Consider the following 17,999-nt stretch of genomic DNA (forward strand, 5'->3'; position numbering starts at 1 on the left):
CTGTCTAAATTTTCCTTCTTCATATCCTTAAGATGTATGTATGCATTGTAATGTGTGTATCTCACAGCGTCAGCCCCCGAGAGCTCACCACACTGAGCCTTCTATGTGCAACAGCAGATCTTAGGTCAGTCTCTACGAACTAAATCTTAAACAATGCAGAGAATAAAGAAGTGCAGAGAATAAAATGCCAAAAAGTAAATATTTTATGCTAGATAATTAAGAGGATGATGAACAAATTAGAGGCCAGGAAAATACTTTATTCACTTCCTTATCGTCAAAATAAAGATAAACAGAGTTATCGCTTTTATAATTAGAATCAGCAAGAAAGTGTTTTCTTGCTGATAGAAAAGTAACATTGCTTCCTAATTTTCTGATACTTCCACCTTTACAAAAGAATCTGGTTTAAAGTTCTCTTTAAATTTCTCAAAAAAGTAAATCACTGGGCCCGTCAAAAATGGACATATTCTGCACTTTTAATTTTTTAAGCTGATAAAGAAAGTGATTGATGAATTATTGTTGCTTGTTCTTTCTAACATATTTTGACTTGAGGTTACCAGAATCCCTCTCCCACATTACTTGACAGCTGAAATTGTACAAATCCTATTGCACTAGAGAGCTAATAGCTTTATCTGGTGTGTCGTTAGCACCATCCATATAAGGAAATAGAAAATAAGAGGTGTGGAGTTTCAAAATATGATAAACCAAGAATACCGTTAGATGTAGCACAAGGTGTGACTTCAGGGCACGCATATTCTTATTAGAATAAACATTGCTCTGTTTCATTTTACTAAAATAATCAGCATTCTGTGCTTTGAGTTGACATCTTTCAAATTATTTTATCAAGTTAGAAAATATAAACCTTAGTTGAAATATATTTTAACCATCACATTATTCTAATGAATTATATGACACAATAGGCAACTAAGCATATTTATGCTCAGGAATACTATAGCTCGGAGACAGAAACTCTTCATTTATATATTTTGGGCCTTAATACCTTTACAATATGATTTTTGATGCTTACATGGAGAGATGCATCTCAAGGAAGTATAAATGTACAAAAAATCCCCCTGGCATATTTAAAAACAAATACATTAGTGTATTCAATTAAATATAAATTTTAGTAAGTGCACGTTGTTTATGATTACAATACTTTGATAACAGTGGAGAGATTTGTAATGTAATGTTGATACTGTCTTCTTTGTGTTTGGACAATTATTTTCATTGAAATATGTTCTAAAAGTCTCTCTCTCTCTCTCTCTCTCTCTTCTCTTTTTTGAAAAGGCCACAAAGAAACATTTTGTTTCTATTTAAAAATATATACAGATGGTGCCAGAGCCTTTTAAATTTTATTTATGTATTTATGCATTAATTTATTAATTTACTAATTTATTATTTTAACCTACAGGTTCTGTCTACATATTACAACTTTCAGTTTTGTATTTTTTAATTTTCTTTTTCTTTTTTCCCTTTTACTGAAAGTAGATTATTTTCTTATACAATAAATCCTGATAACAGTTTCCCGTTCCTCTACTCCTCCCAGTTTTTCCTCACCTCCATTTTCAACTGGATCCTCTCCCTTTCTGTCTTTCATTAGGAAAGACAGCTTCTGTTTTATATCGCCATATTTTATTCTATTATGTTTTGCTATTATCTCCTAAAAGTTCCTTTCAAAATTCTAGGAAGGTTGCATTGCCTACCTACAGCCAGAGAAAGATCAACAAGTTCTTATTCCTTCATTAAAACATAGGAAATAGGTCCTCAACAGGTGTTGAATGTCAACAGAGGTATAGATTTTTCTATGACAATAGTAGTTACTGAAATTCCATAAATTAATTAAATGCATGAACTAATGAAGTATGAGAATTGTTCTAAAAATCTTAAAATGGTGGATATGTGACTAAACATAATTTTGTTAATTCAAAATCAAGTTTGCTCTTCCTTCCAAGTCACTGTTATTTAGAAATAAATGAATGAATAACAGATAAGTAAATTCATAGGAGTGTATATAAGAAGCAATTAAATATAACTCTATTGGTATTAGTATTGAGATCATGCAGTACATGCTTTCTAAGTTAAGGCCAGAAATTGGCTGCGGTGGCATTTACCTATACTCTGGCAGTAGAGCTGGATGACAAGGAGTTCAAAACCATCTGGGGGTCTATGGACTTACTTGAAAGATTAAAACCAAACAAAATAAATTAATAACATAAAGTAAAATAGTTCAGGAAAAAACTTTTTAAGTACATATTAGGCACTAAAATTCCCTAACATGTTAAAATTTCTGTCAATGCATTGAGTTTTTGGATATCAGCTTATGCATGTCTGTATAAATATAAATACCTGTAAAACACCATTTTATTATGACAATTTTTTATTAAAATAAAAAATTTTAAATTACCTAAGTATCAAAAGTATATCATAAATCAGCTTTTTATGGCTTAAAGCAAACTTTTGTACTTGACTTATTCTATTTTGTAAGTAGTACAAGTCAGTAGGCTCTAATGTCACCTATTAATGAATATGTATCTTAGAAAGCAAGCTTCAGAAGGAGGAAGCCATACTGTAGACAACAAGTGTTAACTAGAAAAAAAAATACCCAATTTCAAAATATATGGTGGATTCTAACCATATGTTTTTATAGCCTGTGGGATTCCAACTGAGCTTCAAAGGCAAGAGGAGTCCTACCTCTCTCAAGATTGGTCAGGGTAGCTGGAGCTGCGATGGTTTGTGGGTGAGCCTCGGAGGGTACTGCGTCGGTCCCCACCTGGAATAAAAGATGACAACAGCAGCCAGACCGACTTTTGAACCTGCCAGAGGTGGAAGAGGAAAAGGAGAAGGGGATTTGAGCCAGCTCTCAAGGCAATATTCAAGCAGAGACCTTCCCTCCCATACAAAGATAAAATACAGACAAACTACACAAGATGCTCCTGAAGAGGTTCGCAACCGTGACTTTAGGAGAGAATTGGAAGAGAGAGAGAGAGCTGCTGCAAGGGAAAAAAATAGGGACCGTCCGACCCGAAAACATACAACTTCCTCTTCCGTGTCCAGGAAGCCCCGCTTAGACCAGATCCCCGCTGCCAACCTTGATGGCGATGACCCTCTCACGGATGAGGATGATGAGGACTTTGAAGAGGAGAGCGACGATGATGACACCGCGGCTCTTCTGGTAGAGCTGGAGAAAATCAAGAAGGAAAGAGCTGAGGAGCAGGCCAGGAAGGAACAAGAACAAAAAGCAGAAGAAGAGAGAATTCACATGGAAAATATTCTGAGTGGAAACCCTCTCCTTAATCTCACTGGCCCATCCCAGCCTCAGGCCAACTTCAAGGTTAAAAGAAGGTGGGACGATGACGTCGTTTTTAAGAACTGTGCAAAAGGAATAGATGATCAGAAGAAAGATAAAAGATTTGTAAACGACACACTGAGATCTGAGTTTCACAAGAAGTTCATAGAGACATATATTAAGTAGTACAGTTTTATGTGCTTAATTAAAGTCTGAAATGTTAAGGAAAAAAAAAAAAAAAAAAAAAAAAAAAAAAAAAAAAAAAAAAAAAAAAAAAAAAAAAAAAAGATTGGTCAGGGTAAAATTCTAACTACTTCTAGCCTTACATGTGCCTGAGGAAGGGCGTTTATATAGATGTGCCACAAGAAAAAAGGAAGTCCAGAATTCATTTTAAACTTACCGCTTTTTTTTGTTTGTTTGTTTGTTTTGTTTTTTCGAGACAGGGTTTCTCTGTAGCTTTGCAGGAGCCTGTCCTCTTTTACTATAAATTAATGTAAATGAATTAAGACTTGTGTAATTCCAAATCTGTGCAGTTTGGCACTGAGAAAATGAATGTCATCTCTCTTGTGTTTGGTGATGTAATTTCTTCTTAATAGTCTTTGCTCAGTATATGTCAAGGCAATTATTCTTGTTGACACCACCCAGCTGCATGTGGCAGGAAAGTGGTGGATCCTCATGTAGAACCAGATAATCCTAAATGGAGGATGCCTAAAAGTCTTAGAAATAGAGGGCCTATGGCTAGCTAGTCAATTATTACACATTTTCTTGACATCACTAATTTTAACAAATAGTTTACTGCTAACATATGACAAAAAGTTGCATTTATATAACTGTGCATATATACATATATGTCAATAAGTGTGTGCAGCAATAATAATTAAATTTTAAAAAGCTATTAATTTGAGAATAAGGGATAAACATGGAAGGAGCTAGAAGGAGGAAAGGGAAGGGGGAAATTATAATTGAGTTTTAATTACAAATGAATTTAAAGTGGAAAAACTTAAAAATAAAAAGCCAGATATAAAAGTAAAACCCAGAACTTCAGATGTGGGGAATGAGGTCACAAATATCTATATTAAATTAGCAATAAAAAATTTAATATTTTCACAACAAAATAGAAATAAGAATTATATCCATCTTTTATAAAACTGTAAGTCAGTCACACAAAATATCTAAATTTATGAAAATTCAAAAGCACTAACAAAACAAAATATTTCATAATATGATTTTTATTTCCTAGACAATGGTCCATAGGCACTAGCAGGTACACTTCAAGGTTAAGAATAAGCAGTTCTTTTTATTTTTTTTGGTTTTTCGAGACAGGGTTTCCCTGTAGTTTCTAGAGCCTGTCCTGGAACTAGCTCTTGTAGACCAGGCTGGCCTCGAACTCAGAGATCCGCCTGCCTCTGCCTCCCGAGTGCTGGGATTAAAGGCGTGCGCCACCACCGCCCGGCAGAATAAGCAGTTCTTAACTGTTTGTTTAGAGTGATATTTGGTCATCGATTTTGAACTGGAAGTTCATTAGAAGTTATTATACTCCAGGACAGGCTCTAGAAACTACAGGGAAACCCTGTCTCGAAAAACAAAAATAAATAAATAAATAAATAAATAAATAAATAAATAAATAAATAAATAAAAAATAAAAAAATAAAATGCATTTATGACTAAAAATAATTTTTCCACAATAATTTTATTTGAGGAAAAATAACAAATTTTATCGTAATTGGTCTGAATAATTTTGAGATTCCGCAGTGTCGATCAGAGAACAGGAATACCTACCAGCAGAGCATTTCCTTTTCTCTGGTATTGCAACAAACATTTCAAAAATATCATACTTTTATCATTCTTATTGCCTCTTTTTCAGGCAAGATAAGGAGACTGGAGATATGTGGTAATGAAAAATGACTTGCTCTAAGTAAAAATCAAGAATATTCAACTCAATAGATGGATTTTCCTGGTGAAAATTAATAATGATAACTGTAATAATGATCTTGAAAAATAGTCTATAACCTTTCTTCTCTATGAACTCTAATAAACTAGGAAAATAGAAACACACACTCATCTATCATTTCTGATTACACTATTTGAAAGTCTCTTTTTTAAAAATAAGAAAATATGAAGAAAAGAATTCCTTATTGTTACATTGGAAACACTAAAGATTAATCTGAAAAGCTATGCTATAAAGCTTTGAGACAAAATGTCTCATAATTTACAATTTTATTTATTTATTCATTTTTTTTGGTTTTTCGAGACAGGGTTTCCCTGTAGTTTCTAGAGCCTGTCCTGGAACTAGCTCTTGTAGACCAGGCTGGCCTCGAACTCAGAGATCCGCCTGTCTCTGCCTCCCAAGTGCTGGGATTAAAGGCATGCGCCACTACCGCCCGGCTTGTTTTATTTTTGAGACAAGGTTTCTTTGTAGCTTTGGTGCCTGTTCTGGAATTATCTCTTGTAGACTACACTGGCCTTGAACTCACAGAGACCGGCTTACCTCTGCCTCACAAGTGCTAGGATCAAAGGCTTACAATTTTATTATAATTTAATTTTTTTTCTGTTGTGGTATTTTGAATGAGAATGGCCCAAACAGGTTTATATATTTAAATGTTTGTTCCACAGTTGGTGGAACTGTTTGAGAAGGATTATAAAGTATGGCATTGTTGGAGAAGATATGTCACTAGGGGTAGCCTTTGAGGTTTTGAAAACCCCTACCATTCCCAGTGTCTGTCTGTCTATCTATCTATCTATCTATCTATCTATCTATCTATCTATCTATCTATCTATCTCTTCCTCCTGCTTGTGGGTCAGGAATAAAGATTCAGCATCATACCTGCCTGTCTGTCTACCGTCACTCTCCTTTCTATAATGATCATGGACTAACCCTTTGAAACTGTAAGCAACTTAATTCCAATAAGTTGTCTTGGCCAGTGTCTCTTCACAGCAACAGAAAAGTAAACAAGACATCTATAAGTATACACAGTAATGTTAATATTGATTCTACTGTAAACTATATTTTGTGATATTGTATGTAGGCCATTACATAAATTCATAATGCTAAAGGAATGGGTTATTTACCTTTTCCAACTGACCATCTAGGGAATTGTGAACTTTTCTTGCAGATACCTCCTTTCTGAAGTAAAAATATTTGACATCCGAAAGAGTGTTGTAGGGAGGAGAGCCCGTGGCAGAAGGAACAATAAAAATATTTCAACAGGGTCATATCTGCAATGTGATAATGTTGCCAGGGATGTTTCATCCACAGTTATTGCAGGGAGAAATCATATAACATTGCTGCATGTATGTACTTCCTTATTCTAAGACTGCATTGCCATTGGCTTATGTACCGACAGCTTACCTGGTTGTGTTGTTGGCTGCCCCCTGCCATGGTGCTACATGCATGCCTCTCACAGGTTTGGAAGTCAGGCCATGTCTGCTCACCTCAGTTACATCTTACAGTTCAAGAGTGTTAGCTAGTTCTGAGTATTATGTCTAGAGAAATTCTGCATCCATGCTTGTCCAGAGTAGTCCAAGTTTGTGGCAATAAGCCAATATGACTAACAATTGCCCTTGGTGAAAATGATAGAATGATATTGTCATTCTACTTGGAACACAGCTCATATGGTCTGTCTATAAACTCCAAGAATCAGAAAATTGATTGTGCATTTATTTAGTAGGTGAAAGAACTAACTCCTTACATCACCAGTTCCAAGTGGGTATGGAGTCTGAACTCCAGTCATGGCTCCTTTTACTTATTCCTTTTATTGAAAATAGATTTCTGTCTCACATAATATATCCTGATTTTGATTTCCCTTCTCTATAATCCTCTCAATTCCTCCCTACTAACTTCTCATCCAGATCTACCCATTTTCTGTCTCTCATCAGAAAATGAACAGGTTTATAAGGGAAAATAATAAAAGAAAAGAAAAGAAAAAAACTAACACATTGGAATTGGACAAAATAAGCAAAAGGAAAAGAACCCAAGAGAAAGCACCAGAAACAGAAACCCACTCATTTGCATAGCACAGGAATCCTATGAAGACACTAAATTAAATCCATAATATATACACAAAGGAATTGTAGTCTAAGCAGAGATTGCTCATTCACTTCTCAGCTGTCCAGACCCAAATAACCACACTGAAACTATATTAATTACAACACTGCTTGGCTGATGGCTCAGGCATATTTCTAGCTAGCTCTTATATCTTAAATGAACCCATTTCTATTAATCTGTATATGTCCACAAGGTGGTGGCTTATTAGAAATGTTCTGGGCATCTGCATCCTTTGGCAGCTGCATGGCATCTCTTTGACTCTGCCTATTCTCTCTATATATCTCTGTTTGGATTTCCTGCCCAGATTTACTCTGCTAAGCCATTGGCTAAAACAACTTTATTAGTTAGCCAATAAAAGCAACAAATAAACAGAAGAACATCCCACAGCATCTAAAAAGAGATAAGAAAAATATATAAATTACTAAAAAATTAGATCATTTTTAATGGAAATGTTCTGACATGATATTGTGAGACAAGGAACCTCAAAAGATACATTGAGTTCATTTTCTGTTGGCCATATACTGCTGGGCATGTCTACTTCACTTAAGAGTAATTAGTTTCAACAGTGAGACTCCCTTGACTGAAACTAAATTTTCATTTGCAATTGGATATAGCTTCTGCACTAAGGATGGGGGCATATACCCTATTTTTTCAGTTCTAAGCCCCATCTGATGCATACCCCTGAAGGTGCTGTGCCTGCTGATTGATATGTGCATCAATCTTGTTGATATAAAGGGCCTTCTTTTTTGTGTGTCCTCTGTCTCCTCTGACTCTTACATTCTTTGCACTTCTTCTGTGGGATTCCCTGAGCCCTGAGGGGAGAAATTTGATGGAGACATCCCATGTTCAATGACTTGTGCAAGTGTTGTCTTCCTCAATGTGGAGAGGGGGAGGGAGCTTCGCCTTCAGTTTGTGGAGAGCTGACTATGCTCATGACAACAGACTGGATTGTTTAGAGGTTTCCATGGAACTCCTTTAGCCAACAATTCAATTAGCTGTAACCCAATTCTAACACTGGAAACTTTATTTGGTGACAAGCAATGGCCTGTTGGATGGGGCTTTCTCCTCCATTATCTGGTGAGTCCATTCAGATCACTTTCATATATGTGTAGATTTTAGGAAGCGTCTCCTATATTAGGTGTCCATGCTACCCCTCAAATGGCCTGTAACTTTAGCTGTCTGTCCCCTTATTCCCTCTTTCATCCCCCTCTCCCCTCCTCATGTGTGCTTGATTCCCCTATTCCTCCCCTCCATCAATAACTATCTATTATATTTACCTTTCCTTGGGAGATCTATCTGTTCTTACTCTATACCTAACCTCTGTGGTTCTACAGATTATAGTTTAGTTATTATTTACTAATAGCGAATATCCATGAATAAGTAAATATATACTGTATTTGTCTTTCTGGTTCAGGGTTTCTCACTCAGGATGAATTTTTTAAGTTCCATTCACTTACCTGCAATTTTCATGGTGTCTTGTTTTAATGGCTAAGAAATACCTCCATTGTGTAAATGTACTACATTTTCTTTTTACATTCTTTTGAGGGACATCTAGGTTATTTAATTGTTGACTATTATGAATAGAGCAGCAATGAATGTGGTTGCTAAAGGGTCCCTATGGAAGGGTGAAGCATCCTTTGGGTAGATGCCAAAGTGCAGTGTATTTGGATCTTGAGGTAGATGGATTCCCATCTTCCAGAGGAACTGAACTACTAGCTCTTTTATTTTTTTTCTCATTTTTTTTATTAAAGATTTCCATCTCCTCCCCCTTCCCTCCCCTCCCTTCCACCCATAACCCCACTCCACCCCTCTCCAAGACAAAGAGCCATCAGGGTTCCCTTCACTATGTTAAGTCCAAGGTCCTCCCAGCTCCACCTAAGTCCAGGAAGGTGGGCAACCAAACTGACAAGGCTCACAGTGAGCCTGTCCATGATGTAGAGTTCATGTTCATTGCCGTTGTCCTTGGATTCTCAGTCCTCCTCCACCGTCAGCCACATTCAGAGAGTCCGGTTTGGTCCCCTGTTCCATCAGTCCCATTCCAACTGGACTTGGTGGTCTCCCGTTAGATCTGTCCCACCATCTCAATGGGTACACGCACTCCTCACGGTCCTGACTTCCTTGCTCATGATCTCCCTCCTTTTGCTCCTCATCGGGACCTTGGGATCTCAGTCCGGTGCTCCTATGTGGGGCTCTGTCATTTTCTCCATCCAATGCCAGGTGAAGGTTCTATGGTGATATGCAAGATATTCATGAGTATGGCACATGGGGGTGGGGTGGGGTGGGGGGAGGGGGGAAGGGGAGAGAAAAGTGTGAAGTGGAGGATGGGAAGAGCTTGGGGGAATAGGATGGTTGGGATATAGGAAAAGTGGATATGGGAACAAGGAATTATATATCTTAATTAAGGGAGCCATTCTAGGGTTGGCAGAGACTTGACTCTAGAGGGGTTCCCAGGTATCCAGGAAGACGCCCCCAGCTAGGTCCTTGGGCAGCTGAGGAGAGGGTGCCAGAAATGTACAGATCCTATTGCCATACTCTTTTATTTTTTTTAAGATTCTTTCCAACAGGATAATAACATCACAGAATAGAGCTCAGCATGTCTCAGGAGATACCTGCCTCTGATTAGAAGCCCTACTTTTTTGTTATCCCATGGTATATTCACTGTATATTGTGTTATTTCTTGTGGATTAGACTACCCATGGTTTTTATTGGCCAATTGCGAGGAGTAAGAGGATGGATAGTTGTCTTTGGTATGTCACGTTTTTTTTTAATTCTTTATTTTTTATAAAAAATTTCCATCTCCTCCCCTCCTCCTCCACCTTCCCTCCCCTCCATTCTACCCATACCCCCACTCCCTCCCTCTCCAAGCCAAAGAGCCATCAGGGTTCCCTTCACTATGTTAAGTCCAAGGTCCTCCCAGCTCCCCCTAAGTCCAGGAAGGTGAGCAACCAAATTCACAAGGCTCACGGTGAGCCCTCCATGCTGTAGAGTTCAAGCTCATCGCCGTTGTCCTTGATTTCTCAGTCCTCCTCCACTGTCAGCCACATTCAGAGAGTCTGGTTTGGTCCCCTGTTCCATCAGTCCCATTCCAACTGGACTAGGTGGTCTCCTGTTAGATCTGTCCCACTGTCTCAATGGGTAAACGCACTCCTCACGATCCTGACTTCCTTGCTCATGATCTCCCTCCTTTTGCTCCTCATCAGGACCTTGGGAGCTCAGTCCGGTGCTCCTATGTGGGGCTCTGTCATTTTCTCCATCCAATGCCAGGTGAAGGTTCTATGGTGATATGCAAGATATTCATGAGTATGGCAATAGGATCTGGACATTTCTGGCACCCTCTCCTCAGCTGCCCAAGGACCTAGCTGGGGGCGTCTTCCTGGACACCTGGGAACCCCTCTAGAGTCAAGTCTCTGCCAACCCTAGAATGGCTCCCTTAATTAAGATATATAATTCCTTGTTCCCATATCCACCCTTCCTATATCCCAACCATCCTATTCCCCCAAGCTCTTTCCATCCTCCACTTCACACTTTTCTCTCCCCATCCCCCAATCCCACCCCCAAGTTCCCATTTTTTGTCCAGCAATCTTGTCTACTTCCAATATCCAGGAGGATAACTATATGTTTTTCTTTGGATTCACCTTCTTATTTAGCTTCTCTAGGATTTTTTATGAATTATAGGCTCTATGTCTTTTATTTATGGCTAGAAACCAATTATGAGTGAGTACATCCCATGTTCATCTTTTTGGGCCTGGGTTACCTCACTCAGGATGGTGTTTTCTACTCAGAGGTAAAAAACAATGACATCTTGAATTTTGCATGTCACGTTTTTTTTTTTTTTTTTTTTTTTTTTTAACATGTTGTAAGGGCCAGCAAAATTCCCCAAACTGTCCACCACCATGCTCAGTATTGGTTAGGAACACCCTTTGAGAGATTGCACCTGACTTCAGAATTTCACCATGTTGTACAGGAAATCCACAGACTCACAGGTCTCCTGGCAACTACTGTGGTTCTTGAGTCCCCATGTACCTAGTTTCTGGATCTAGCCAGTAGGAAATGTACTAATTCTGCCATCCCTGCTTCATCCCACTCAAGAAAAGTGGACAAGTTCAAGTGTGAATTAGCTCCCAAGTATAGTTTTTCCAGGGTCACACTTTTACAAGGAGTATGGGTTGATCTTGTCCTGTTGGTTAGATCTTGGGAGGATTAGAAATTTAGAAGTACACCCCTGGGTGTCCATGAGAGGTTTCCAGAAACAACTCAGTAATCAATCTCTGACATAATGAAGACTTGGATGCTCTGACAGACTGAAAATAGCTATAGTACTGGAGGGTAAAGGAACTTCTTTGAAAGCTGGAGGAGGTAGGTCACTGGGGCATGGGTTTTATGGGTTATAACTTATCCCAGCTTCTTCCTATTACTTCTCCAGCCTCCACTCCATGTGCCTTAGCTGAAGAAACTCCACTGTCCACACACAACACACACACACACACACACACACACACACACACACACACACACACCACCATCACCACCACCACCACCACCACCACCACCACCCCTGCCACCCCTATGACTCTGATCAAGCACATGAGGCCAAACAGCAAAGGATTGATCTCCCTGTAATTGTGAGTCAACATGATTCTGGCCTCTCTTCACTTGCTTTTGTGTGTGTGTTCCTTTGGTCATGGAGACAATAAAGCTAACATGTATGGTGAGAACTGTCATAGCGCCCTTATTTTTGTTTTGAGACAAGGTTTCACTATGTAGCCTAGGTTAACCTGGAACTAAATATGTAGACCAGGCTAGACAAACTCACAGCCATCAGCCAGCCTCCGTCTCCCAAGTGCAAGATTTAAAGGTGTGTGCCACCATGCTCAGCTTGATCATGGGATCCTGCCTCTTTTATACATTTTTCCCTTTTCTCTTTCACTATTAAATTTTGGAGTTCTTATTATTATGGTTTAAAACAATTTGCAATAGAAAAGCAAATGTTAAACAATAATCCAATTACTTTGAATTTGCCTAGAAGGAAATATTTTTTAAATTTACTGATATTTTACATTTGATATTATTTCACGATTTACAATAATTCCCAAAATAATAGCATAGCTTAAAAGAAGAAAGAGTACAAAAATAATTTATTATGAAACAAGTAGATGCATTTGAAAAGGAAAAAGCATTTAATTACATCTTAGTATATTTGCTGTGATTCATGATGGCTATTTACACCAAATGATTTTTTAAATATTAAATATTAAATCCATTTAAATGCAATAAGTTGTGTGGAGAATTTTCATCTTTATTTCAGAGTCATGATACTTTAAAATTCATCATTAGAGCTAATAAGAAATTATATTGAAACCACTCTGTATATTTAAATGAAGCATAAATCAATTATTGAAGCAAGGAATTTTTTCATCATTATAATGATTATCAGAATAAATTTAGTTCTTCAATGCTGCCTAATGATGTCTTCAATAACAAATAATTTGCATAAACTTAATTTTTACTAGGAACTATTTAAATGTGCTTATAATGTCTTCTTTTTTTTTTCCAACTATACCCTCTTAAAGAATTCTCCTGCAGCATCAGGATGCTCTAAATGCCAGATCCCATTGCCCTTCATATCCTGGAAATAAAAATTAGATTCTGAATCAATACACTGTACTACCCATTTACCATCTAGTACAGCAAACACTAACAACGTTTATGAAAGAGTAACAGACTCGAAAAGGTCATTCTGGTAAAAACAGTCAGCACAGCAAAGCGGTGTCACAGGACGTGGGACTGTGGGTGTTACCCACTGACTCCGTGGGAGCCACAGCTTCGGACGAATATCCTTCGGGTTTCTTTTGGAATTTACATGAAAACTCCTTCAGCCAGACTTGTAGCAGAGACTCTGGCTAGCAGCGACACTTGGCTCCTGTGGAGAACAAGCAAGAGCCATAGGGCAGATGTAAACACCACTCAGTCTTCCTCTGATCCCTTCCTCCCTCCCGTATCTTCATAGAACTACGCAATCTGTGCCATTTTATTACCAGCACCGTTACGTACATATTGGGCACCAAAATTTTGTGAAGAACTTTTCATAGTACTTACTTCATTTGATCTTCGCCAGAATCTTCTTCGTTTTCCTTTTAACACTACACAAACATGTTATAGTTTCATTTAGATGCTTCCAATTCCATGAATCAACAAAAATATAGGATGAAATGATACTGGATTGCCATCACCCACCCCCACATAGGTCACTTAATCAATAGAGATGTAGCCCTAAAATGTTCTGAATTTTACTGTACACATAAAAATTTTGAAGACACCATCGTGGTAATTCAAGTGTATGTATCTAGGACTTTGTAGTTTAGGCTTTATAAGATAACACAAGGGTTTCTTAGAGAGTTGGCTGTCAGAAGGTGAGTGAGCCAGTTAGGATGCTAAATCACTGCTGCCTGCACAGGTCTGCAATGATGTAATACAATTTGTTTGTTTGTTTTATTTTTATTTTTTATTTATCTATTTATTTTATATCCTGGCAGAAGCCTCCCCCCATCCTCACCTTTTAGATCCTCCCCTCCAATCCCCCATCCTCCCTGCTTTCATCCCCAATTCCTTTCTGTCTCCATCCAGGAAAGGGCAGTCTCCAATAAGTATAGATTATACAAGGCATATCAAGTTCCAGTAAGACTAGGTACCTCCACATGTATTAAGTCTTGGAAAGGCAACCCAGCCATGCAGGCTACCTGGTTGTTGGTTCAGACTCTGTGACCCCTGTGAGCCCAGGAGTGTTGATTGTATGAGCCTTCCTGTGGTGTTCTTGACCCCTCTGACTCCTACTTCTTTCTCCTCCTCCTTAGGATTCCCGAACTTCAACTAATGTTCGGCTGTGTGTCTCTGCATCTGCTTCCATCAGTTGCTGGATGGTGCCTCTCTGATGACAATTGGGCCAGGCACCTATCTGGTCATAGGAGACGGTGTCACTTCAAGATACTTTGAATTTTGATGCTTAGAAAAAGCTGACCAATCGGGCAATGAACTATTGATTTTAGATAAAATATGAATGCCCAAGGATGGGCAGACAGACAGGTAGACAGGTAGACTTGGGTTTATTTTGCTACTTCCATGTCGGTGAGTTTCCAGGAATGTGAGAAATGAGAGGGAAGCATACGCAAAGCCTTGGTGAGTTTTCTCGCTCAGAGCCCATCCACTATATGTGTCTTCTGCATTCAGGAAAATGCATATTACACCTGCTTGGGGTAGATGAAACCTAAACTTTTTTCTTATGGTCTTTGAAAACCATACAACTCATTCAAGAGTCAAACTCAAGCAGAAGCCAATTAAATCGAAGGGTACGTGTGGGACACAGGTGCATGCTTGTGCTGTATTTCCTAGAGATGCCATGGTTTGCAATTGTTGCTTTTGTTGACTTTCTTCTGTAAAGACCAGAGATTCTTTTCTGAGATATAAATAAGATTACACAAATTCACATACTCTCCCCAAAATTCAATCTATTAGTAAACAGTAGGGAATGGAGATATATTTATATTGTTATAGGTAAACTCGGTTACTATCAAAGAGAATAGTACATATAAAACAGAACTCTAGTAATCTCTCTTTTTTTCTACTTCACTAATTACTTGGATATGCCTAAATGCATTTAGTTATGTTTTAGATGTGCTATACTTCACTCAGCTGACAACATGTTATCATGAAGCTAAGTAGACAAAATACTCCCATTAGTTAATGTTTGCTGCCATGTTTTTCTTTCTCTGAGACAGAGTTGACAAAGTTTGACTCAGTCCTAAACTTTGAGATACAAAGTTAACCATGGGAGCAGTCTAGAAAATTTCAGGCAAATGGGAACCCAAAGCTTACTACCACAGGACCATTGGCAAGCGTCTAGTTTTTGTTTCATTTTGTCTTGTTTTGGTTCCTCAACAGCTTTCAGCACGGCTGAGTGCTAATCCACACACTTACGGCATAAATTATTCACAAGGACTTGAAGTTTTAAATTCAAAAATAAAAAGTTGTTCTGAAAGCATTTAAATGATTAGTTATATGACTGTGTCTGATTTTTTTCTCTTCTATTTTCATCTAAAAATAGACCATTTTGTTCTGATGAATACAACAAATCATTGCATTGAATTGGGCACATTTACAGATTTTGTCTGAAGTTTTATTTTACTTTAAAAGTTGTGTGTGTGTTTAAAAGAGAGAAGTAACATAAAGTTGGGTGGGTAGAGAGGTGGAGTCGAGCCAGGAGGCGTTTGAAAAGAGGAAAGAGTATGATCAAAATGCATTGTGCCATTTTAAAGGAATAAATAAACACATTTTAAAAAAAAAGGAAAAGCAAAACATTCTCCTAGCATTGAGCTTGTTTACTCTCTTACCTCTGCTTTCCACTCTCTGTTTCGGCTCCATGCCCTTGTCCATCAGGAAGAGGGTGTTAGGGATTAAAAACTTCCAAATTCCCAATTGTCAAAACATATACATGTAAGACAAGAGTCCACCCTAATGTAATGAAACTGTTATAGATAAGTGTTTCACACAAGCCCTCGAGAGTTAATTCCCCTCCCCTCCTGAATGTGAGGAATGCCGGTTAGTACTGACTTCAAAATGATGACCCCATTCCTTGCTGACAAGCTATCCTTTGGTAACTTAATTCAGTTTTAAGAGCTTCGTGAGTGAACGTACCTGAAAACGTGTGTGTTAGTGTCTGACACATTACTGGTTCTCTTCTCTCTCAGCTGGAGAAATGCCACCTTTACCATCATCTCAAAAACCCGTCAACATGGATGATCAACTGGGAAATCTCTAAAACCATGGGAAGGAAATCTCTAAAACGTTTATGCAGATTTTCTAAGCATCTTTTTTTCTTTCTAAGAACAGGTAAGAAGGAATGCTTTATTGTCACCTATTGATTATACCATCACCTGAAAGCAAGTCTGTGGGTCACACCTTCTATTGAGCGTGTTGCATTGGCTTTCAATACTGTCCTAGAGAAAGCATGGTGAGTCAGTGGGTGTTGGCCTCAAAGACTGAGATTTTGTGCTTAAAAAAAAAGGTTCCTATTTTCCAAGATTTTGATGACTGCTAGGAACCACATTGATAAGGTTTTCTAGTTGTCAAGGATCATACATATATTTATCTGTTCTAAATTTCATCTTTTAAATTAATTCCTATATCATCAAATCCTTTCTTACAGTTGTATTATATCAAAAATTAGTTTGGGTTTTCCCAAACTAATCTTACTTTACACACCAACTATGCTACCAACGGTAACCAGAACATTTTTAACTCTATCCCCATCAGAATATTAATAAAAATATAGCCAGTGTGGTTATTCACTCCTATACTCCCAACATGTTAAAGTAAGAATTTTGAGTTCTAGACAGGCCTTGGCTATGCAGTGAGATTTGAACTTTAAAACAGGCAAACAATTGCAAGGGGGAGGAGAGATGACTTGATCAATAAAGCACCCATCACACAAGCAGAAGGACCTGGGTTCCAATTTCTAGAACCATGATAAAAAGTAGACAAGAGTGAGACATGAAGATCTTTGGCCCTGATTGGCCAGGTAGTCTCTGGTTATCCCATTCTGTGAGTGTTAGGCTCAGTGAATGACCATATCATTAAAAATAAGGTAATAAGCAGATACATTGGTATCTGGCCTTCACATCATGTATGCATACTATTCACAGAGCTGTTATGCATACAAACACACACACACACACTCATGCGCACACACACACACACACTCACACCACATACACTGAAGAAATATGACAGACCAAATAGACAATACAATTTTCATCTTCCAACCCAACTGGCATTATGGTAAGTTTAACAATCTCATTTATCTGAAAATCAGGTAATGGATGTCCATCAGTCACACAAGACATGGAAATTACTAGTAAGAATGTGATTTTGATGTCTGGTCAATTTCACTGTAAACCTGGGGATGATAATGATTTGTTGTGGGAGGTTATACAGAAAAAGCAACAGTATTTTTGCTAGTAGTAATAGTACCAAAACTTGATCATCTTTATATGGTGAAAAGTCTCCTAGGCACACACTGAACAGAAAGCTAGGCACTGTATGTACAAAGCAAACAGTTTTCTTGTCTTACTCCTCATCCTCACACTTGGTACATAAATGCCATTTTTCTTTTGCCTCATCATTCAACCTCACTTTTACCCCTACTCATTCTCTAGGCCTTAAGTCTCCTCTTATGGGTAGCTTGCCCACCCCTGATAGCAGATTGTTCTGTTAGCAACACACTAGATCCCGAGGCATACTGCTTAGAAAGAGGCAACTTCAACAACCAAGGGACCAAAAAAATCATCGTGGTCTATGATATAAATCAAATAAAATAGGAACTTCTTTGCCAATAGACAAAGGCAGAAGAAGAAAGAATAAAAGGTGAGCGTGAAAGAAATCCTTTTGTAGTCATTGCTGTGTTTAGTGATGGTATTTACCAAAAGCATCTCAGAGGTATCCTGACAAGACTCTTAGTTTCCATGTTCAGCTACGCGTGATCCCCGTCTTCCACAGAATACAGTCATTCATTATCTTTGCAAATAATCCAAGATACAAATTCCCTTGGACTACGGCATAGAAGGAAAAAGTAAAACATTCAAACAAGCGCTAAGGCAGGCTCAGGTTCATTGCTACTTA

At 38.0% G+C, this 17,999-nt stretch overlaps 1 protein-coding gene across 1 annotated transcript; it reads left to right on the forward strand.

The window, feature by feature from the left end:
* The first annotated feature begins 2,766 nt into the window (after nt 1-2,766).
* Nucleotides 2,767-3,469, forward strand: LOC119815800 (spliceosome-associated protein CWC15 homolog). The gene has a single exon (XM_038332099.1). It carries the CDS (start codon nt 2,780-2,782, stop codon nt 3,467-3,469), a length of 690 nt encoding a protein of 229 aa, XP_038188027.1. The 5' UTR covers nt 2,767-2,779.
* Nucleotides 3,470-17,999: the final 14,530 nt, after the last annotated feature.

The sequence above is a fragment of the Arvicola amphibius genome, chromosome 5, assembly GCF_903992535.2.
Source record: "Arvicola amphibius chromosome 5, mArvAmp1.2, whole genome shotgun sequence".
Lineage (NCBI taxonomy): Eukaryota > Metazoa > Chordata > Mammalia > Rodentia > Cricetidae > Arvicola > Arvicola amphibius.

Coding starts and splice junctions, on each gene's coding strand:
- LOC119815800 (XM_038332099.1), top strand. CDS start 2,780: ATGACAACAGCAGCCAGACCGACTTTTGAACCTGCCAGAGGTGGAAGA.